Below are 24,746 nucleotides of genomic sequence, written 5' to 3'. Positions count from 1 at the left end.
CTGTGGGTGGGGATGCCGAGGAGGTCCAGCAGGGTCTCCAAATATGGCACTTGAGTGCTCTTGGGATGCCTGGTGATGTTAGAAAGCAGTAGGAGAGAGATGGCGACGCTAGGGACCTCTAAAAGTGTAATACTGGGATCTTCGGGGAGAGAGCTATATCTCCCAGCTTCTGTCAAGATGGCGTTCAAGCCACGCCCCCTTAGTATTGCAATTACAGCAGGAACTTTTAAACTATAGAAAAATACATTGAATTTAATTTTAAGAGCAAGTAAACAATGCTATGGATTTTATTATTAAGCTGGTTTATCTATCATATAGCCATCATGCTCTATATTACATTGCTTTCAATAGGTTGCAATGTTAGGAAGTTCAATCTGACATCTTTCAAAAGTAGCAGAACTAGTGTTTGTGGATTGTTAGATTTAAGTTAACAGACATGTGCTTTCCAGTTTAGTATTTTTGTCATATATTCTCATCATATCTCAATCATATCTCCTAAAGATACCCTCTCCTTTCACACCAGACTAATACACGGTAGTTAAGAAAATCTATAATATAAAAGCCTAGCGGCGTGTGTTAGTCTGTGTGTGGAAAAAACTACCAGGTGACAGAGTGCTCAAGCTGCAGCGCCACCTGCTGGGCGGAGTTATATACTACACTGACCTACTAAATTCTTAGCATTATCTAATATATAAAAGTAAAAGCCTAGCGGCGTGTGTTAGTGTGTGGAAAAAACTATTTTCTCAGAAAGTTAAGGGCTCAAACTCATTTTCGTGAGGTAATTTTACCTCATGAACACACATGTGTAGCAGCGTGTGTTAGTGTGTGTGTGTGTGTGTGTGTGTGTGTGTAAAAAACTATTTTCTCAGAAAGGACTCATCCAATTGACCTGAAATTTGGTATACTGACATTATTTGACAAAAAAATTAGAATAGTGAAGTCAGTTAGCTTCCATCATCACCCCTTCCCCCCGTGGGAGGGGTAGTAAAGGCTAAATTTACGAGTTGAGGGCTCAAACTCATTTTCGTGAGGTAATTTTACCTCATGAACACACATTAAAAAGGGCGCTTGCATCGGGAAGTAACGCTCTTCCCCTGAGGAGGCCTGGGCTAGGCCCAAATGCATGACAAGTGTCATGCCGTAGGCCTAGGGATACTGGAGAGGAGTAAACACTAACCAGTATTAGCGCAACTGGTCTAACAGGCACGGAGTCTAACGTGCCCCTGGTGTTCACCAGGGACCCCCGCAAGGAGGTTTGGACTTTGCTGCACAGGGCATGCAGGTCGCGGTCCTATTAGCCAGTCACCAGTGTAGTGTAGAAAGGTCAGACAGTTTCGGGTCACAGCAATCAGGAATATCAGGTACAGAGGGTAATCCAAAGGAATAGTCGCCAAGCCGAAGTCACAGTACAGAATGGGTCACACAGAAGAGTAGAATGGTCGCCAAGCCGGGGTCACAACAGGTAATCAGGAAGCAGGATACTCAGGAGTATGAAGAATAAGGAAGCCAGGAACACTGGTGGTGAACCTGTTACTCTGGCACCCTAATGGCGCCAGAGACAGGTTTAAATAATGATCATGATGCACTGATTGGCGGAGAGGAAGAGGCGGTGATTAGAGAAGGCAGCGGCGTCCCGTTGCCTAGTAATGGAGCGGGGGGCAGGGCGCATGCACCCGAAAACACAGGGGAAGCCGGAAGCTGCCGCCGGGAGTTCAGATGTCCGTTCCCCGTCTGACAGGAGATCAGCGGGGACGGCGTCTGACAGTACCCCCTCCTCTCCTCCCTTTCGGAGAAGGATTAGCTCTCTTCAGGAACTTAGCAAGGAAAGGAGGAGCATGAAGATCGGCTTCTGTGACCCAGGATCTCTCTTCAGGGCCGTAGCCCTTCCAATGTACCAGGTACTGAGGTTTGCGTTGGAAGAAACGTCTCTTCAGGATCCTCTCAACCTTGAATTCATCACCTAAAGATGTCTTGACAGGTGGAGGGAGAACAGGGTCTTTGAAGAATTTGTTGAGAATTAAAGGTTTCAGCAAGGAAATATGAAATGTGTTATGGATTTTGAGGGACGGAGGTAATGAAAGCTTGTAAGAAACAGGATTGATGATTTGTGTTAAGGCAAAGGGACCAATAAACTTAGGGGCCAATTTCATGGATGGAACTTTAAGTCGAAGGTTGTGAGTAGACAACCAAACACGGTCTCCCACCTTAAGGACTGGAGAATCTCTCCTATGACGATCAGCCGCTCTCTACTCTTTATACTGAAGTAGACAGTGCTGTTTTAGTCTGAGACCAAATTTGAGAAAAGTCATGGATGAGAGTGTCGGCCGCTGGAACTAGAGAAGATGGAGCCTCGGATAAGAAAGGAGGAGTGGGATGTCTGCCACTGATAATGAAGAATGGTGAACGACCTGAGGAGGAATGTAGAAGATTGTTGTGGGCGAATTCGGCCCAATACAGAAGCTCACTCCACGATGTTTGATGATCAGAGGCAAAGCACCGCAGAAAACACTCTAAGTCCTAATTCACTCGTTCTGTTTGTCCATTTGTCTGAGGGTGGTATCCGGAGGAGAATTTGAGACTGACTCCAATCTTAGTACAAAAGGCTCTCCAGAACCTAGCGACAAATTGTACACCCCTATCAGAGATGATTTCCTGAGGACATCCATGGAGACGGAAGATATTCTTTAAAAATAGATCTGCGAGTTTAGGAGCTGAAGGGAGACCTTTACAAGGATTAAAGTGTGACATTTTTGAAAAGTGGTCTACCACGACCCAGATGGTATTGTAGCCGTTGCTCAAAGGGAGATCGGTGATGAAGTCCATCGTGATGCTGGTCCAGGGAGAGTCAGGAATAGGAAAAGGATGACGAATACCAGGAGGACTTTGTCTTGGCACTTTATGGCGGGCACAAACCGAACATGCAGATACGAATCTCTGAACATCCGAAGCAAGTTTAGGCCACCAGTAGTATCTGGAAAGGAATTTCTTCGTTCTTTTGACCAGCAAATTTGGACTTGTGTACCCAACATAGTAATTTAGAGCGGAGATGTGTTTCCACAAACGAACACCCCGGAGGGGAAGAGGTTGCTGAGGAATTGGTAATAGCCACTACTTGTATCGGATTTAGAATCATCTTGTTGTCTGGATAGGGGAGAGCATCTGTATTATCAAAGGACCTGGAAAGTGCATCGGCCTTAGAGTTCTTGGAACCGGGACGGAAAGTCAGGATAAGTTGAAATCTGGAAAAGAAGAGAGACCAGCGAGCCTGACGGGGGTTAAGACATTGTGCCTCCTGGAGGTAAGTAAGATTCTTGTGGTCTGTCATTACCGTGACGGGATGTAAGGCACCCTCCAGCAAGTGGCGCCACTCCTCAAGAGCAATCTTGATGGCCAGCAATTCCTTGTCGCCGATTCCATAATTTAGTTCACCCCCGGAAAATTTCTTAGACAGGAATCCACAAGTCTCCAGTGTACCTGAAGAAGATCTCTGAAAAAACGGTCTACCTTGGTCAGGCTGTTTGAGTATAGGGGCCGAAAGGAATGCTTCTTTAAGAGTTTTAAAAGCCAGTATAGCTTTGACAGGCCACGGTTTGTTGCAGGCACCTTTGCAGGTTAAAGCTGTGATGGGACAGATGATGGACGAAAAACCTTTAATAAACTGACGGTAATAGTTGGGAAACCCGATGAAGCGTTGAGTAGCCTTGCGGCCAGTTGGTAATGGCCAGCTGATAATGGCCTCCACTTTTTTTGGATCCATCAGCAGACCGGTGCCGGAAACTATGTACCCCAGAAACGTAACTTGTGAACATTCAAAAAGGCATTTCCCCAATTTACAATATAAGGAATATTTTCTGAGACGAGAAAGAACAGTCTTGACATGAAGACGATGAGAATATATATCAGACGAAAATATTAAAATATCGTCCAGGTAAACAATCACAAACTGATACATTAGATCCCTGAAGATCTGGTTGACAAAATCTTGGAAAACTGCTGGGGCATTGCAAAGTCCAAAAGGCATCACTAAGTACTCATAGTGCCCGTCACGGGTGTTAAATGCCGTTTTTCACTCGTCGCCTCTCCGAATGCGGATCAGGTTGTAGGCCCCTCTGAGATCTAATTTAGAGAAGATCTTGGCTCCTCTGATTCGATCGAACTGTAATTAAGGTGTCGAAGTCAGCAAATTGGATAAAGTCATTTCAATTAAAATCGAGCAAACTTGGTTGTCTTTGTCTGAGAAGATGCGTACGGTACGCTACGGCGTAAAAGGGCACGTTACAACGTATAAGGGCGTACGCAGCCACAACACGTGGCACCAACAGTATTTATTCTTTTTACATACATTCGCACAAACACGCTCACTTGTAAAATAGTACACTTTAATGGTAATTGCAACACATAGTCATTTATGTCGAAATATAGTAGTATTTATGTTTTATATTAAAGTTATATGCATATTAGTGAAATATATGGAACAGGTTGAAGGAATCATATCATGTGTGGTATCATAATAAACCTCTTAACATTTGCTACTGTTCGGTTCACTCTGCGAAAGAATCGCAGAGTGCATACGCAAGTTATGAATGATAGGGAATTAACTACTTAAGACTAAGGAATCTTGGCGGGAAGAGCAGAGCATACCCCCTGGAGAGATGACCCCCTTCTTTGGATTCTTTAGGATGAACTAGCCAATGATTGACAACCCCTTGGACCTTCCTAAAACCTGGACCAATAGAAGCAAGCTATACCATCTCCATTGTATTACTGTATTCTTGTGTGCATATAAGCAGCAGCTTCACATCTAGTGTTCAGACATCTTGTCCCCAGACTTCAGGATTAAATGACTGTACACTGGATCCAGAGCGCCTGCGATAAGTAACGGCAGTACTTATTATCACTTTGTTTGAATATATTATACTACTTTTTGCGAATAAATCTTTGTGCGTTGGAAACACAAATCAAGGTTCGACAATCGTTATTGGTTAGCGACAATACGCACTTAACAATTTCGGTTCCTCAACAAAGGGTGGAGACGCGTCATAAACGGGTAAGAACGCAATGTGTTCAAAACCTGAATTTTACTCTGTGTTGTGAAACCGAATGTCCGTTTTGCATTGTCTAAGGCATGCTAACTAGACAAAAGAGAAAACTGTTTCTTTTTACTGTCATTGTGTGTTTTAACTGTATTACATTGCTTAGCGTATGTGTATTTCCTGCTGTGCGTACGCGAACTTCCGGTAGATTTGCCACGTGGTTAAACAATCGTTTTGATAGTTATTATATGTGTATAGTATAATTACTTTTAAAAGCCTCTGAGACATTATTACTATTGTTGGGAACTTTTCATTTTCTGCGCAGAAAAGGTGTATAGTGTGTGATTTTGTAACGTAGATACACTGTTTACTATTCATTGTGCTCAGTTGCTGTCTGACGAGGCGGATTGCCCAACTGAAGGACGGTATACAGGGCAGGTATACCGAATGTGAAAACGTGGTTTTCGCAAAGCGCTGCCAAAATATCGCAAGGTTTGCTAATAATTAGTATTGGTAGGCAGTGCGATCTAACCGCACCGTTAGTGCGAAATGAGGAAGCAGCTAGGAGAAATTATACTGGAAAGGCAGGTTGATTTTATCAACTTGCGCTCCCAGCGATAATAAACTCAGCAGATTTTGTGGTGAGCCAGGGTATCGAGGAGCTGATAGCCCTTGGGGCCCACAGTATGGGGTCCTCGCCGGGTGCGAGAAAAAGCGAGTGGACGCGGCTAGTGGAAATACGTCCACCGGGCATTAGAGATCTCTAGCAGTGATTGTAGCAACAGGGTTGAAATTGTTGGGTGGAAAGAACAGAGCATTGCGGTGTGTCTGTGTTCCACATAAAAGAGTATTGTTGGCCGGAAGGAACAGAGCATTGCGGTGTGTCTGTGTTCCGTGTAGACTGGTGTTGTTCAACATGGGTGCTAAGCATATGCTAGAGATGGCCAGTGTACTGCCTAAGGAAGGGCCTATTGGTTCAGCGAGATTTCTCATGTGTAAGAAATATGGTGCATACGCAACTGCGTATTGCGACACGTGGGTCAAGATGACCAAAGATTGTGATAGGCCTTTCCCAACAATAGGGAGTTTTAATGCAGAGGTACTGAATACTGTAAAAGATAAAGTATTGTTGATTAAGTCAACGAAAAAGAGAAATAGACATAATGATTGTTTAAAATTGTGGCAAATGGAAGGTAACAGGTGGCAGAGCAGCGAATGCACAGCGGAAGTAGGCGTGGCGAAAAGCACGCGCAGGGCGGAAGTAGCCGTTGAGAAGCGTGGCGAACTCAGCGCAAGCGCGCCCCTGTCACCTTTTGTGGCGGGAGGGGTAAGTACAGCCGTTATTAAAACTGAAAAAAGAGAAATTGCTAAGTTGTATCCTGTTTTAAGCCAGTTTAAAACAAGTGTATCAGAAGATGAACTCACTGTGATTTCGGCCATTGCTCATGCTGTTAATATGCTAGAGGTTCAGCGTAAGTATGGGAAAGGAGCAATGGCTGAGATAGGTGAGAGTAATGTGATCACTAGGAGTGATAGCGTTCTAAATCTTGAAACAGCAGATCCGGTAGTGACTTCTGGAGCCAGTGAACCAGTGGGTGCATACCCAGTCCGCACAATATCAGTTCCCAATGGGAAACCGGATAAGGATGGTGTAGTTCCCTTAAGAAATGTTACAATGCATTGTCCTTGGACTAGATCAGAGTTACGTTCCATTATGACTGAATTCCCAGATCCTAGAAAAGAGTTGGCAAAGTGTCAGAAGTTTGTTAAAGACTTAGGAAATGCCCACGAACCAACCAATAAGGATTGGCGTGTAGTGTTGAGGGCGTGTCTTCCTCCCCATACTGACATACAAAAATTTATTAAAGATTGTTTGTTGGACGAAGATGACACCTTGACTGATGAGATTAACCAAGATAATATAGAACAAATTGTCAAACACTTAGCCATCTATTTTCCAGTAGTAGTAAATTGGAGTAAGATTTTCACCATAAAACAAAAGGATAGTGAAACAGCCTCAGATTACTTTGCTAGAGCTATAGCAGCGATAACACGGTTTACTGGGATATCCAAAATAGGTGAGGACCCACATCAAAGAGAGGTAGCTGTAGGAGTATTAATGGATGGCCTTAGAGAAAATTTAAAGACGAGAGTACAAACCACATTACCTAATTGGAGAGGCATCACAGTAGATTCTCTTAGGGAGTCTGCTGTGGAGCATGACAAAAACCTTTTTAGAAAGAAGGAAGAGAAAAGTGATAGGTTAATGACGGTAAGTATACAGGCTCTAGAGGGGATGCATACACGACCACCAGCATACAACCCATATAACAAGAAACCTAAAGTGATCAGGTTTTTCAACTGTAATGAGGAAGGACATTACATGAGAGATTGTAAAAAGGAAAGATTCAATGCACAGAGGGGTGGGTCACGTAGATATCCTCCAAAGAGGAATTCACATGGATTAGAAGACTCGCATCTACCCACACATATTACAGCAGCAAATGCTGCACGGGAAAATGATAGTCAGCGCTAGGGGTCAGGTCATACCTGTAATCTACAGCCAGTGAGGTTAACTGAGAGTCAGAGAGAAGAACCAAGAATGATAGTTGACATAGCTGGTAGGAAACAAACTTTTCTTGTAGATACAGGGGTGGCCCGATCTGTGATAACCTCTCCTTTCAATCTACAGGTGACCAGTAAAACTATTCCAGCTATGGGGGTAACGGGAAGTGTGTTACATTATCCTCTAACTAAACCCGCTGAAGTTACTATCGGGCCCCTGCATACCAAGCATTCGTTTCTCTTGGCTGCGGCGGCTCCTACTAACTTGCTAGGGAGAGACTTGCTATGTAAAATGGGATGTGTCATATACTGTACTTCAGATGGTGTGTCCCTAGATATACCCGAGAAGGTCGCTCATGAGGTACAGGACATGTTGGACACCCGTCAAAGGTTAATGTTACACTCTACTGTTATAGAACACAGTCCATCTCAAGTAAAGGGGATGTTGCTGGAAATACCAGGTTCACTATGGACCAGAGATGGACAGGACACTGGACTGATGGCAAACGTAGCCCCTGTCATGGTCAATCTAAAAAGTGGTAGGATAGCTCCAAAAATCCCACAGTATCCATTAAAACCGGAGGTGGAACTAGGGGTATATCCTGCTATTGAAAGGCTGTTACAACAAGGGATTTTAATTCGTAAAGCCAGTACAGCAAATAGTCCCATTTTCCCTGTGAAGAAGAGTGGGGGGAGGGGCTATAGATTAATCCAGGACTTAAGGGGAATTAATAAAGTTGTTGAGAGCCAATTCCCCCTAGTGCCGAATCCAGCTGTCATCCTCATGCAGATTCCACTGTCTGCTAGTTACTTTACTGTCATTGATTTATGTTCTGCTTTCTTCTCAGTCCCTCTTCACCCTGACTGCCAATACCTTTTTGCATTCTCCTACATGGGAGTGCAATACACATGGACCAGACTACCCCCAGGGGTTCATTGACAGCCCCAGTATTTTCTCCCAAGCCTTACATGACTGTTTGCAATCCTTTCAACCCCACAATGGGTCTGTTCTAATTCAATATGTGGACGATTTGTTGCTGTGCTCTGATTCTTTTATGTCATGTTTACATGACACTAAATTGTTGTTGCTTCATCTTTCACAAACAGGGCACAAGGTGGCAAAGGATAAATTACAGCCATGTCAGACTAAGGTCAAATACTTAGGACACTGCCTCACTAAGGGGCTAAGACACCTGACAACCGACAGGATTGAGGCCATACAACACATGACTCTGCCGCAGAGCCAGAAGTAGATTCGTACTTTCCTGGGGATGTGTGGATACTGTAGATCCTGGATCCCAGGTTTTTATATTCTGGCATTACCATTGCAGGAGCTAGTCTCTTCCTCAAAACCAGAACGTGTTGTACACACAGAAGAGTCAGAGCAAGCGTTCTTTAATCTTAAAGATAGTCTGACTAGAGCACCTGCATTGGGAATACCTGATTATGAAAAGCCTTTTGAGCTATACTGTACGGAAGCTGATGGTTGCGCAGCAGGTGTCCTCACACAGAAACACGGTGACGCTAGCAGAACGGTAGCATACTACAGTGCACAATTGGACAATGTGGCAAGATCACTCCCAACATGTCTCAGAAGTGTAGCAGCAACTGCTCTTCTGGTAAGTAAGAGCGAGGACGTAGTATTAGGACATAATTCAACTGTCTATACACCCCATGCTGTATCAGCTCTGTTAAATTCAGCCCAAACCAGACATGTTTCTTCAGCTAGATTCACAAAGTGGGAACTAGCCCTGATGGCACCCTCAAACATCACCATCAAACGATGTAGCACCTTAAATCCAGCTACATACCTTCCATATGTGTCTCTAGAGACACAAAGGGTGGGAGGTGAGGAGACCCTGGTTGATGATGAGTTAGGCAAGAATACTAATAATCATGACTGTATGGAACACCTGAATCAGACCTTTACTGCAAGGCCCGACATACGTGACACCCCCTTAGAAAATGTAGATTTTACGTTTTATACAGACGGAAGTTGTCATAGACAGACAGAGACGGGAGAGCTATGTACTGGTTACGCTGTTGTAGACGATCAGGATGTGGTAGAAGCTGAACCCCTTGGCCCACCTCACTCAGCCCACGTGGCGGAACTAGTAGCACTAAGGAGAGCGTGTGAGTTGGCAGAAGGTAAATCAGCCAATATATACTGACTCTAGGTACGCCTTCGGGGTAGTGCATGATTTTGGGGCCCTTTGGCGTCCTAGAAACTTTACGACAGTAGCAGGTACGCTAGTGGCACACTCACAACACATAAAAGGACTTCTGACAGCGATACAGTTACCCAGAACAGTAGCCGTCGTAAAGTGCAAAGGCCAAACCTTTGAAGAAGACCCAGTGTCATTGGGCAACAACAGGGCAGACGAAGCTGCTAAATGGGCAGGGCAACCTATGACTGTATCGACCGAGACTATGATGGTTTTTCAGACATTAGACATGCAGAAATTAATTGAAATGCAAGATTTGTGTTCCCTGCAGGAAAAGGCGGTCTGGAAGGCGAAGGGATGTGGTCAAGAGTCCTCAGGACTCTGGAGGGATGGACAAGGTAAGCCTGTAGCTCCCCGAACGTACTATCCAAGCCTGGCTAAAGCAGCACACGGCCTGACTCACCTGGGTAAAGAAGGTATGTGCAAACTGGTGAGAGCATACTGGTGTGCTCCTGGATTTTCCTCTTAGGCTGGTAAGAAAGCAATGTCATGTCTTACTTGTTTGAGGAAAAATGTCAGGAAAACTATTCCAACTGAGCCATCCCACATCCCTCCTACAGACGGACCTTTTCAGGTAATACAAATTGACTATATCCAATTACCACCGTGCAGGAATCTGAGGTATGTGTTAGTGTGTATTGATGTGTTTTCCGGTTGGGTAGAAGCATATCCGGCAGCCACTAATACTGCTGTGTTTACTGCAAAGAAAATTGTACAAGATTTTGTGTGTAGTTTCGGTATCCCTAGAATCATTGAAAGTGATAGGGGTACCCACTTTACTGGTGATATCTTCCAGAATATGTGTAAACTCATGGGAATCGGTAGCAGACTTCCCACCCCTTACCGACCACAAGCCAGTGGTAAGGTGGAGAGAGTAAATGGTACTATAAAGAACAAGCCTGGTAAGGTAATGGCTAAAACTGGGTTGGCATGGCCTGAGGCTTTGCCATTGGTCCTCCATAGCATTCGGACCACTCCTAGACCTCCTCTAAATCTGTCCCCCTTTGAGATATTGTTCGGACGACAACCTCATTTGATCGTGAGTCCACAAGACGACTTGAAGTGTAATAATGAAGTGACTGTACAATATCTTATAAGAATGAGTAGACAGCTAAAGCAACAACAACAAAAACTAAAAATGCTGTCACCTGGTAAGCCAGAAACGAACTGTCATGATGTTGAACCTGGAGACTATGTTATGATCCGCAATTTCTTACGTTCAGTTTGTTCAACAGACCGTTGGGAAGGCCCGTACCAAGTGCTGTAGACCAGTACTACATCACTGAAGGTTGCAGAGAGAGACACTTGGGTCCATTCCACCCACTGCAGGAGAGTCCATAATCCGGAGAAAGTGCAAGATAAACCTGAGACCGACGACATAGATCTGTCACTTGTGAGTCTGTTCCGGGAGAGCTAAAGCCTGCAGTCGAGACACCTGAACCAGAGACGTTGCCCCAGAACTATCTTTCCAGCGATGGAGTGGCGGTTTTTGTTTTTCTTTTGTTCCAGGATTTTCCTTGTTTTTACTTTTTCTAGGACATTCTATTTTTGTGAAGGAGGAAGGAGGATGGAGGACGGAGGAGGGTTCTGGTAGTGATGCGGATGAGATGGAGGCAGAGGAAAAAATATTAGAATACTCAGAGCAGCCCATTATCAAGCTTGGTCCAGGGGTTATGAAAAGGTCTGCTAGCTCAGGAACTCGGAGGCAGTGTGAGGGGCTATTGTCTGATGAGTATTGTATCTGCAAGTTCTGTAACTCCCTAGTTGAAGAGAGATGCATCCAACGATGCCAGTCCCCCAGTACTCTGAATATAGGCGGGCATCCTTTGGAGGATTATCACTCCCTGGTGGGTAAGGTGCTAAACCAAACCGAGTGTTGGGTGTGCTCTCACTTGCCGCAAAGGCAGCATAATATAGGACTAGTGCCATTCCCTCTAAACATATCCGAAGTACTCGAATTGAGGGGTGGGAGGCCCATAGATGGGAGGTACAATAACACTAGGTCCCCTAGTCTGACGCTTCAACAATACTCCATAGACTGATCTTTGCTGTGTCTAAATATCTCTCATGCAAAACGTCTGGAGAATTGGGAAGCTGACCCATCAGATCAGACAATGGCTCGCCACACTCATTTTAGAGGGAGACTCACAAGGTCACCAATAGGCAGGAATGTTGATGGAAGTCACAAACTAGGGCGTATAACCAAACATAAGAAGTTATCCATTGGAAAAGTCTCTATAGATAATTGTAAAAATGTCATCCATGCGGACACGTGTCTCGAGCAAATGAAGACACTGGGCATGGGTAGTTTTATCAAAACTCTGTGTGATATAATTAATGGGCATACTGTTCCTTATGTTCTCCCTGATGATGTGTATTTTGTTTGTGGAAGGAAAGCTTATTCCTGGGTGACTCCGAGTTCCAAGGGTTTCTGCTTCTTAGCTAAACTGGTTCCTGAAATCATGACTATTATTCATGAAGAAATGGTTGGTATTCACAAGACTACATCCACACCATACATACACACACAGTATGAACACCGTGGCAAGAGAAATATGATTCCTAGTGAGGAACCCATAGCTACAAAATTGATTAATGAAACTGCTGGTTTTCAAGTTATGGTTGCTCTAGACCTCACCAGGACCGCTCGGGGAACATTAAACTTTAAATATATCCAAGACTTAGCTAAATTAATAGATAATATCACCGAGATGTATGATGAAACTTTCAGGTATACTGGAAGGGAGCTACAAGCGTACAAGAAGGAGTTGGTGCAACATAGACTGGTACTAAATTATCTCACCTCTATTACTGGTGGGTACTGTGCGACACTGGCCACCCAGTTCGGTGTCAAATGTTGCACGTACATCACCAATAATACAGATGACCCGAAAGAGGTTATAGACCGGAAGATGGATGAAATTTTGCAACTGAAATGGGAATTTTGAAAGAACCATAATTCTTTGTTATATGAGGTCGGGGAAAAGGTGGCAGGTTGGTTCTCGTGGTTGAACCCTGTGAAATGGTTCTCCGGTCTGGGGGAGTGGGTACAGGAAATGGTTGCTAGTGTAGGTAAGCTCCTTCTCCTTATACTGGGTGTCATCTTAGCGATTGGTTTATGTGTCAAATGTGATCCTACTGTGTTGAAATGTGGAAAATGGTCTCCTAGGAGTAACACTGAGAAAGAGACTGAAAGGGTGGTACCAGATACCGAGATTATAGTCTATGAAGAAGTATTGTATAATCCTGAACTTGAAACGGTGATTGGATGATTGTTTGTTACACTATCAAAGGGTGGAGCTGTCGAAGTCAGCAAATTGGATAAAGTCATTTCAATTAAAGTCGAACAAACTTGGTTGTCTTTGTCTGAAAAGATGCGTACGGTACGCTAGGTCGTACAAGCGCACGCTACGGCGTGAAAGGACGTACGCATCCACTACACGTGGCAGCAACAGTAATTAGTCTTTTACCATACATTCGCACAAACATGCATACTTATAAAATAGTACACATTAATGGTAGTTGCAACACATAGTCAGTTATGTCGAAATATAGTAGTATTTATATGTTATACTAGAGTTACATGCATATTAGTGAAATACACGGAACAGGTTGAAGGAATCATATCATGTGTGGTATCATAATAAACCTCTTAACATTTGCTACTGATCGGTTCACTCTGCGAAGGAATCGCAGAGTGCATACGCAAGTTATGAATGATAGGGAATTATGAACTACTTAAGACTAAGGAATCTTGGCGGGAACAGCAGAGCATACCCCCTGGAGAGATGACCCCCTCCTTTGGATTCTTTAGGATGAACTAGCCAATGATTGACAACCCCTTGGACCTTCCTGAAACCTGGACCAATAGAAGCAAGCTATACCATCTCCATTGTATTACTGTTTACTTGTGTGCATATAAGCAGCAGCTTCACATCTAGTGTTCAGACATCTTGTCCCCAGACTTCAGGATTGAATGACTGTACACTGGATCCAGAGCGCCTGCGATAAGTAACGGCAGTACTTATTATCACTTCATTTGAATATATTATACTACTTTTTGCGAATAAATCTTTGTGCGTTGGAAACACAAATCGAGGTTCGACAATCGTTATTTGTTTGCGACAATACGCTGGCATTAAGACGGCGGTAGTCTATGCAAGGTCTTAATGAACCGACTTTCTTCTTTACGAAAAAGAATCCAGCTCCTGCGGGCGAGTTGAACTTTCTGAGGTTGTCTGAGATATATAAGGACATTGCCTTCGTCTCGGTAAGAGCCAGTGGATAGACTCTACCCTTGGGAATGGTTTTGCCGGGAATAAGTTCAATGGGACAATCCCATGCCCGATGTGGCAGAAGACTTTCTGCAGCAGTCTTGCTGAAAACATCAATGAAGTCTAAGTACGGCTCTGGTAGTTTGACCTGGGAGTCCAGAGAGAGACAAGGAAGGTGGTTAGGAGGAAGTACTCTCAAGAGACATTGGTCGAAACATGAAGAACCCCAGGAGGTTACTTGAGCGTGAACCCAATCGAATTGTGGTGAATGTTTTCAGAGCCATGGTAGCCCTAAGATGATGGAGTTAACAGACTGCGGAATGACCAGGAACTGAATACACTCTTGGTGAAGAACCCCTACCTGCAACTGGACTGGTGTGGTGGTGTAGGTGATGGAACCGTTGCTGACACGGTTACCGTCAACTGCAGTAAGAACCAATGGTTGCGGCAACGGAGAGCAGGGTATATGAAGCTTGGACACCAGAGTGGCGGAGATGAAGTTCCCTGCAGATCCGGAATCCACAAATGCAGAACATTTTAGGGAAATATCCGAAAACTTGAGGGTGATAGGCATCAGAAAACTGTTATCTTTTGAAGGAGAGGGAGAATGGAGACAGAAACCTAGAACAACCTCCCTGGTGTTGCCTAGGTGGTGGAGTTTTCCGGCTTCTTTGGACAAAAATACAACAGATGTCCGGATTCTCCACAGTATAGACACAAACGGTTCTTAATCCTGCGTTCCCTTTCATCCCGAGAAAAACGAGAGCGTCCAATTTGCATCGGCTCTTCGGCTGGAAGAACTGGAGATTGGAAACGGGGAGCCAGGCGAACAGTACGGCGACCCTGGATCTTCTCCGTAGAACGCTCTTGATGGCGAATGTCTACTTTGATAGACAGAGAGACCAAATCGTCAAGCTTGGACGGAAGATCTTGGGAAGCCAGAGTGTCCTTGATAGGATCAGACAGACCTTGCCAATAGGTAGCCGTTAGAGCCTCATTATTCCATCTTAATTCTGAGGCTAATGTACGGAACTGAACAGCGTATTGACCTGCTGTAAGGGAGCCTTGACGAAGAGCTAGCAGACTAGATGCAGCCGAAGACACTCAGCCGCGCTCATCAAATACCTTTCGAAAGTTCTCCATAAAGGTGTCAGAATGGAGGAGAGATCCATCTCTCCGCTCCCAAAGTGGGGAGGCCCAGGCTAGGGCTTGTCCCGTCAAAAGAAAAATAATATAGGCCACCTTAGCTCTCTCGGATGAGAAATTCTCCGGTGTTAATTCGAATTGGATGGAACACTGATTCAAAAATCCACGGCATCTTTTGGGATTACCGTCATATTTCTCCGGGGTAGGAATCCGTAGAGTTCTAGAGGCGGCAACAGCTCCGGTAGGAGGCACAGAGGCTGGAGCAGGAGCAGAAACAGGGGCTGAGGCTGGAGCCACTGCCTGAGGGATGCTCAGGGAATCCAGGCGAGAAATCACCCCTTGTATACACTGTAGGAGTTGCACTTGGTTGGCCTCTTGCTGTTCTACCCGTACTCCTAAATGGATGAGGAGATCTCGGGCTGATGGTTCTCCGGTACCGTCAGTCATGGCCAGAGTAAACTGTCAGGCCGTAGGCCTAGGGATACTGGAGAGGAGTAAACACTAACCGGTATTAGCGCAACTGGTCTAACAGGCGCGGAGTCTAACGTGCCCCTGGTGTTCACCAGGGACCACCGCAAGGAGGTTTGGACTTTGCTGCACAGGGCACGCAGGTCGCGGTCCTATTAGCCAGTCACCAGTGTAGTGTAGAAAGGTCAGACGGTTCCGGGTCACAGCAATCAGGAATATCAGGTACAGAGGGTAATCCAAAGGAATAGTCGCCAAGCCGAAGTCACAGTACAGAATGGGTCACACAGAAGAGTAGAATGGTCGCCAAGCCGGGGTCACAACAGGTAATCAGGAAGCAGGATACTCAGGAGTATGAAGAATAAGGAAGCCAGGAACACTGGTGGTGAACCTGTTACTCTGGCACCCTAATGGCGCCAGAGACAGGTTTAAATAATGGTCATGATGCACTGATTGGCAGAGAGGAGGAGGCGGTGATTAGAGAAGGCAGCGGCATCCCGTTGCCTAGCAACGGAGCGGGGGGCAGGGCGCATGCGCCCGAAAACACAGGGGAAGCCGGAAGCTGCCGCCGGGAGGTCAGACGTCCGTTCCCCGTCTGACAGGAGATCAGCGGGGACGGCGTCTGACAACAAGAACCTTTTTAAGACCTTAAGTAGCTTGATTTGACTAGAATGCATGAGTATCATGCATGGGTTAACTTGTAGAAAATAAGTTCCCGCCAGTGCCAACTTTGGCAGGCAATAGAGAATTCAAACTAGATTCCATGCTAACTTCGACAATATAGTCTGGCTTTGGATTCTGTGGGTAACCACCCCTTTGTGACCTCCTACAATACCTTGTTGGTAGAGTTAAGAAGCAAAAAGCTAAATCAGGAGCAATTACTCATGCAATTATTTCAAGAACTTTCTTGTCAGCTGGATACCCTACAGAATACCCTGGGCAGTCAGGGGCCTCTGCAAGCTTCTACTCAAACACCCACCATCTCACTTAAGCATTCCTATTATGCCTAAATTTGATGGAGATCCCAAAATCACTATATTTTACTGCACCTAAAAATGCAAAAGGGCCCTACATAGGTATCATAGGTACATAGGTATCAGGTATCAGAGTTGTTTAAATAATTTATGTATTTTATTATAATTTTCATAATTATCAGTATTATATTTTAATTAATTTATTGTATTGTGGTACTTTTTATGTACTATATGTTGGGGCAGTGCGGTGGCGTAGCACTTAGCACTTCTGCCTTACAGCACTGGGGTCATGAGTTCAATTCCCGACCATGGCCTTATCTGTGAGGAGTTTGTATGTTTTCCCCGTGTTTGCGTGGGTTTCCTTCGGGTGCTCCGGTTTCCTCCCACACTCCAAAAACATACTGGTAGGTTAATTGTGCTCATCTGGATAAATCATTTAATTGATTAATTTATCATTCTTCTTTTAATCACTGCACCTCAAATCCCAGAAGTTCTTGTTCTGAGATTTGATACATTTTATATAGTTTTGAAAACAGTTCGGTAATTACCTTTTTTAAGTCGCCTGCCAATCAACCACAAAGATAATCCTAGGGTTAATGCACTTGCAGCAGTCACCACACCAACAATAAATACAGTTTTTCTATGGTCCATCTGATGAAACAGGAAACTCATCTGGGCTAAAGAAATAAACAAAACAAATATTTAATGGGTAGGCAATAATAACCAATGTTAGGTTGTAATTGAAACACTTTTTGAAATACTTTTATAAACACTTAATAAAAAAACTAACTAAAATATATGTTTTCCTTTCATGCTCAGTATATATTTGTATTTAATAGAACTTACAATTTTCTAGACAACTTAGGTTAAAAGAGCATTTTGCTAATTGAGACATACAATGGAATACTGAAATCTTTAGATCCTGCAATATCTTTGTTCCACAATGTTATAATGTTTTTATTAACACATTCAACAGACAGTGAATCAACATATTATATTACAATGTAAGATACAACATAATCTATCTTTCCAGGAGATACAACTTTATTTGATGTCAATACAATTGTGTAAGTCCAGCTGTTAAGGGTCAAGCCATTGTCATAACAGATTATGAGGCATAGATGAATGAGATTTTACAACAACTTTAAGATTCCATGAATTATAAAGGACTGTCTAAAGTTTCAATCATTGGAGTTAAAAATTCATAGCTCAGTTAATCAATAATAACCTTCACATTTTCTTAATTATTTTTTTAACTTTTGTTATTCAATAAACTTTTACTTATCTAAATGATACCCCTTTTTTTTTAGCTAGAAGCATTCCATTCTGTTATCAACGTAGACTCTGATACTATTTGGTTACACTTGATGTTAGTTAATAGCTATATACTTGTATTCCACATGAAGAAGGAATCCAAGCAGTGAGAAAGCTTTTGCAGGTTGAACATGATGCTTTTGATACTTTTAAGAGCAATTTTAGAGAATGAAGTGTAACAGTTTGGGAAACCATTTTACCTCCATTTGACCAGTTCAGATGTATGATCTAAAAGAGCACCAATGTTTTCTAATATGTATATAAATATTTACAAGCAGAAATATTTATTTAAGCTGGCAAGTCATCATATTATATTCAAAAGATCGATTACATTTTTATTTGGTTGGATACGGAGAGATAATTATACAGTATTCAGTAACTTAAGTGTGACAATGAGACATCTGAGGAGTCCCCTTGCAGACTACCCATGTTGGTACTGCCCACTTAGAGGCGCGGAGTCTAACAGAAAGGCAGGTATTCGCCAGGGACATCTGCAAGGGAGTTTGGACTTTTCGGTTCCCTAACTGCAGGTCACGGCCCTCACGTAAGGCAACAAGCAAGACCCAGGTTAGAACCAGGGTACAGGAAACAGGAACAGTTAATAACACTAATTTCTAAAGGGAAGTCTCCCTTTACAAGGCAGCGCCGCTTTAAATTTAAGCGCTGAAGACGCTGAACTCTCCGGAGTTGAAGAATCCGGAGGTTCATACATTTACCCCCAGATGTCAAACTGTTGTGTCTGCCACCTGTGTAATCCCTGCTTCTCTTTGGAAAGTGCAATTTTTTCCGAGCAGCAGTTGCCTGAGAAACTGAAGGAGGAGACATTGTCAAGCCAAGACCCAGTTCAGCAGACAACTTGCTGAACAGTAGCTCCTTGCTACTGTTTTGATCTCGGTCCTTTGGAAGCATAGAATCGATGTAGGTCTTAAACCTCGGATCAAGCACAGTTGCCAAAAGATACTGATCCAACTTCAAGATTTTAATAATTCTTGGATCATTGCGAAGCGAATTAAGTAATTGATCTACAAGGCCAACATACTTTACGGAATTGCTTTCTTTCATCTCCTTCTTCAATTTGTCAAGCTGCTTTTCCAATAGTCGAATTAAGGGAATGACTTAGCTCAAGCTAGCAGAGTCTGCACTCACTTCACACGTCACAATTTCAAATGGTTTCAGCACCTTGCACAGCACAGAAAGGATTCCCCACTGTGCAAGAATGAAATACCTTCCCCCTCCTTTCCCAATGTCATGGCTTGTGCAATACGCTTATATGGCTTTGCGCTGTTCCACCATCCTCTGAAGCATGTACAGGGTGGAATTCCACCTTGTTAACACCTCTTGCTTAAGTTGGTGGCAGGGCACATTAAATTGTTCTTGGAGCTGCTGTAATCTCCTACATGCTGTGGCAGAATGCCTGAAATGTTCCGTAATTTTACGGGTCACTGAAAGCATCTCCTGCACCTCATGGTTATTTCTCAAGAAGCTCTGCACCACCAAGTTTATTGTGTGAGCAAAACAGGGAATGTGATGGAATTCACCAAGCTGTAATGCTCGCACAATACTGTTGGCGTTATCTGAAATAAAATATCCTGGGGAGAGTCCAAGTGGTATAAGCCATGTATTAATGACATTCCATAGGTTTCAAAACAAATCATCAGCTGTATGCCTGTTGGTGATTCCCAACACCTTGCCATGAACTTGCGTCAAATGGCGTAACATGGATGAGGTTCCAAGATGGTTAAGGTCCCTCCCGCGAATGACTGTGGCTTGACATATACTACAATTGGCTATACAACTGTTGTCAGGATCTGGGTAGAAATAATTCCACACATAAGAAGTGGCTTTTTTGGTCTTATGCCCAGGCATGACAATGGGCTTCTTCTTGTCACGTGCCATAACTGCTGCCACTGGTGCAGGACTTACACAAAGAACCTCATCCTCATCAACATCCTCATCCTCATAAGCGCCCTCGTCGGCTACACAAATCTCCCCCTTATCCTCTTCTAATTCCAAAGTGGCATCCTCAATAGGTGTATCACCGGCTACACTTGGGCTGTTCAGGCACACATCAGCAGAAATGCTGAAAGGGCCCTTCTATATGGGTACACTATCAGAATGAATGGTCACGATTACACATACTACTCGTGCATGGACTCACCTCAGAGATTGGTGTCATTTCTGAACCCGAGCATACATTTTCCTCTAATGCCTTACTGTTTTCTTGCAGCTCAGCATTCACACATAACAGTAGTTGTGCACCACTTTTGGAGTCCGAATTACTTGGTCTTGCTTGGTAACGAGTGACCTTACAAGAAGAAGACTCCGTAACATTTTTAGATCTCGCACTAAGAGAAAGGTGCAGGTCTCATTCTTTCTTTGCCACTGCATGTGTAGAATGGCAATTATTTTTTTTATCGGCAGTTAACTTTTCCTCAATTACAGACGTACAGGGAAGACTACCATCAGGAATGGTGGCAGCAGCTGCTTACTGATCCTGCTCATATGTGGACTGCTGTGAACCCATTTTAATGAGACCCAAAACACTTGTAGTGCAAATTCATAAATATATAGTGCTAGTATATTATAATTTTAACACTAGAAAATAGCTTTTTCAAAGAGGAGTATATCTGACACCCTAAACACTTGTAGTGCAAATTCAAAATACATAGTGCTGGTATATTATAATGTTTCAAGACCAGAAAATATCTTTTTTCAAAGAGGGGAATATGTGACACCCCAAACACTTGTAGTGCAAATTCATACATATATAGGGCTGGTATATTATAATTGCAAGACCAGAAAATAGCTTTTTTCAAAGAGGGGAACATCTGACACCCCAAACACTTGTAGTGCAAGTTCAGAAATATATAGTGCTGGTATATTACAATTTCATCACTAGAAAATAGCTTTTTTAAAAGAGGGGAATATCTGACACCCCAAACACGTGTAGTGCAAATTCATAAATATATAGTGCTGGTATATTACAATTTCAACACCAGAAAATAGCTGTTTTCAAAGAGAGGAATATCTGTCAACCCAAACGCTTGTAGTGCAAATTCAGAAATATATAGTGCTGGTATATTATAATTTCAAGACCAGAAAATAGCTTTTTTCAAAGAGGGGAATATCGACACCCCAAGCACTTGTAATGCAAATTCAGAAATATATAGTGCTGGTATATTACAATTTCAACACCAGAAAATAGCTTTTTTCAAAGAGGGGAAAATCTGACACCCCAAACACTTGTAGTGCAAATTCAGAAGTATTTAGTGCTGGAATATTAGAATTTCAACACCAGAAAATAGCTTCTTTAGAATAGGGGAATATGTGACACCCCAAACACTTGTAGTGCAAATTCAGAAATATATAGTGCTGGTATAGTATAATTTCAAGACCAGAAAATAGCTTTTTTTTAAAGAGGGGAATATCGATACCCCGAACACTTGTAGTGAAAATTCAGAAATATATAGTGCTGGTATATTATAATTTCAACACCAGAAAATAACTTTTTTCAAAGAGGGGAAAATCTGACACCCCAAACACTTGTAGTTCAAATTCAGAAATATATAGTGCTGGTATATTACAATTTCAACACCAGAAAATAGCTTTTTTCAAAGAGGGGAACATCTGACACCCCAAACACTTGTAGTGCAAGATCAGAAATATATAGTGCTGGTATATTACAATTTCAACATCAGAAAATAGCTGTTTTCAAAGAGGGGAATATGTGACACCCCAAACACTTGTAGTGCAAATTCAGAAATATATAGTGCTGGTATATTATAATTTCAACACCAGAATGTAGCTTTTTTAGAAGAGGGGAACATCTGACACCCCAGACACTTGTAGTGCAAATTCAGAAATATATAGTGCTGGTATATTATAATTTCAACACAAAAAATAGCTTTTTTCAAATAGGGGAATATCTGACACCCCGAAAACTTGCAGTTCAAACTCAGAAATATATAGTGCTGGTATATTAAAATTTAAAAACCAGAAAATAGCTTTTTTCAAAAAGGGGAATATCTGACACCCCAAACACTTGTAGTGGAAATTAAGAAATATATAGTGCTGGAATATTACAATTTCAACACTAGAAAATAGCTTCTTTAGAAGAGTGGAATATCTGTCACCCCAAACACTTGTAGTGCAAATTCAGAAATATATAGTGCTGGTATATTATAATTTCAACACCAGAAAATAGTTTTTTTTCAAAGATGGGAATATCTTACACCCCAAACACTTGTAGTGCAAATTCAGAAATATATAGAACTGGTATATTACAATTTCAACACCAGAAAATAGCTTTTTTAGAAGAGGGGAATATCTGACACCCCAAACACTGGTAGTGTAAATTAGAAAAAATGCCTCCTACTACTCTCTTCCTACTCAATTCCTGCGAACTAACCCTTCTTTCTCCATCTCTCAAATAGCGCTGTATCGCTGTGGTAGCTGCTATTTATTCAGTCTAAAAAATCACAAGATTCGACAACGTCACAATGAAGTTTTGCCTCGTTTTGGAATCCGAACAGGTGGGACTCGGCTAGGAACTCGGATTCCGGAAGTACAAGCGGCTTCGGTTGTCAGGGAACCGAGCCGGCCCATGTCTAGTCCAGAGAGCTGTGGATTTAGCAGATAGGGATGCTCTGCAACATTGGTGTGGTCAGCGATGATCTGCAGGTAATAGAACAGGAGCAAGCGAGTGCAAGTCTGATCAGGAAACAAAACTTGAACATCTGGCACCCTCGGAGTGTAGGAGGAGCTTTAAATAATCAGTGAGGGCAGCTGATTGGTCCGCAGGGAGCAATTGAAATAAATTAATGAATGAACTGACAGTCGCCGGGTCTGCGCATACGCAGAAGCGGCAAGATGGCGCCGGAGAGAAGATCGCGGCATCTGTCCAGGAGAGGCAGGGAAGACAGGTAAGTGAGATCAAGGAGCCTGCTGCGGGTCAGCGGGAGCGGTAGCCGACATTAAGTTCTCTAAATAATCTAGTTAGGCTCACTTAATAAATAAACAAAAATGCTATTCAATTTTTGGAAGTTACTATTTTCAAGAAGGATATTAAAGTGTGGTTTACTCTTGTTTGTAAGAGTATAGACAACAAAAAGAACATTGTGTATAACAGTTTTCTCTGCTTGGCCCTGGACCTTTTCCATCTAATTCTGGCCTGTGTGAGTACCTATGTTTCTCCTGTTGTTCAGTCTTCTGTGTAGTTTTGGATTTACTTGTGTCAAAGGATCTCTAGGGTGCTCAGCAATAATGGTAATAATGATATGTGAAGGAGTTAAAAATGTTGGTATTTGCCTTAAAAATACATTCAGCATGATCACCAGCTCCAGCCTTGAACTATCTCAAAGATCCTGGATGAAGGCCTAGGACATGGGATAATGAATGATGACATTTGAAGTACTGGCACCAGCAAAAGTTGATAAGAAGAACCCATAAAAGTGACATGAAGAGAACTAACTAGCTTTGTCAGAAGATTTATATTTACTCAGGAAAATATCAATCATGTGTTTCTATCCTATAACCAGATCAAATGCTTTTTCATGTATAAATGTAGCCCACTAATAAATGAGCAGAGCTCAGTTCTATCTTGACATTGGCATGTCTGTGTCTTGATTACTGATCTCCTGGTTAACCAGCATCTTATCTCACTGATACCTGAAGGAACTTGATAAAGGAGAGGTAAAATTACACTAACATTACGTGGGGGCTTGAATAGCCAGGATCTCGGACAACCTGTTCAGATGACCAACAACGCTTGCAGCATCAGCTAGAATCACCGACAGCTTAAATTTGCACGGAGAGTAAATTTAGCTGTGATTTTTTTTCCCACTGATTTACTCTCTGTCCAGTATTCTTATTGTGTGTCTAAAAGCTGTTCATCTGTATATGGTAAGAGAGATTTCCTGAACCTAGATATCTGTTTGATAGCATTAAAAGCCTTACCTATATTGTTGAATTTAATACATGTCTAAAGTACTCACAATTGCATTTTAATAATTCATTTGGTTATTGCTCAGACTGTTCATGTGCTGTTATACTTAAAAAAGCATTCTGCTGATACTCTTCCTACACTGGGAGCTGTAATTGATAGAACTGTTTTTTGAATGTGTTGTGAATGCAAAGCAATATTATTGTACGGTAAATGTGCATTTAAATAAGGATATATATTGAAGCAAAATATAGGGTATTTTAGGTCTCAAGTGTTACTATATTGGCAAGTTAATCACATACCCCTTGAAGGGAAGCTTATCTGTCTGTACAGTATAAAGAAATTACCACCTGGGTTACGTAATGAAATTGTAAAAGAATATCCTGGTGAATATGAAATAAAAAAGCAAAAATTGATACAGCTGCAACAGAGATTTTTATGATTGTTCTTATTGTTTGTTTTCTATTTATATTTTTTTGTATAGTATGCAAATAATTTCAGCCAGAATAGAAGGAATTAAGAGGTTTTTGAACGGTGGTATTGAGGTATAATTCTCTGTAAAATACAGATAACTGCTATAAGAGTGCATGCGGTAAAGCAACCCGACAGTACAGCATATTCAGAGATTAATTTACTTTGAATAAAATGGGGACACATACTAACAAAGTTGTTGGGTCTATAAAACCCACAGAGGTATTAGAATACAGAGAAGGAAAGAAATCTCTAAAAAAATAAAACAAATATTTGACAGAGCAGGTTTCCCACTAGAGGGTACACTAGATCCAGGAAAGTGAAAAAGGTTTCAAAAC

General features: G+C 42.5%; 1 protein-coding gene across 9 annotated transcripts in view; it reads right to left on the bottom strand.

Moving 5' to 3' along the window:
- SELL (selectin L) overlaps window positions 1-24,746 on the bottom strand; it is a 470,693-nt gene that overhangs the window by 25,213 nt on the left and 420,734 nt on the right. For all 9 annotated transcript variants that reach the window (XM_075182749.1, XM_075182751.1, XM_075182754.1 and 6 more), the window contains one exon: window positions 17,231-17,359. In XM_075182749.1, the coding sequence (XP_075038850.1) occupies window positions 17,231-17,359 (129 nt within the window). The remainder of the gene's footprint in view (window positions 1-17,230; window positions 17,360-24,746) is intronic.

Source organism: Mixophyes fleayi, chromosome 8, assembly GCF_038048845.1.
Source record: "Mixophyes fleayi isolate aMixFle1 chromosome 8, aMixFle1.hap1, whole genome shotgun sequence".
Classification (NCBI taxonomy): Eukaryota; Metazoa; Chordata; class Amphibia; order Anura; family Limnodynastidae; genus Mixophyes; species Mixophyes fleayi.
The sequence above is the reverse complement of the archived record's forward strand: the minus strand, read 5'-3'. Positions and strand labels throughout refer to the sequence as shown.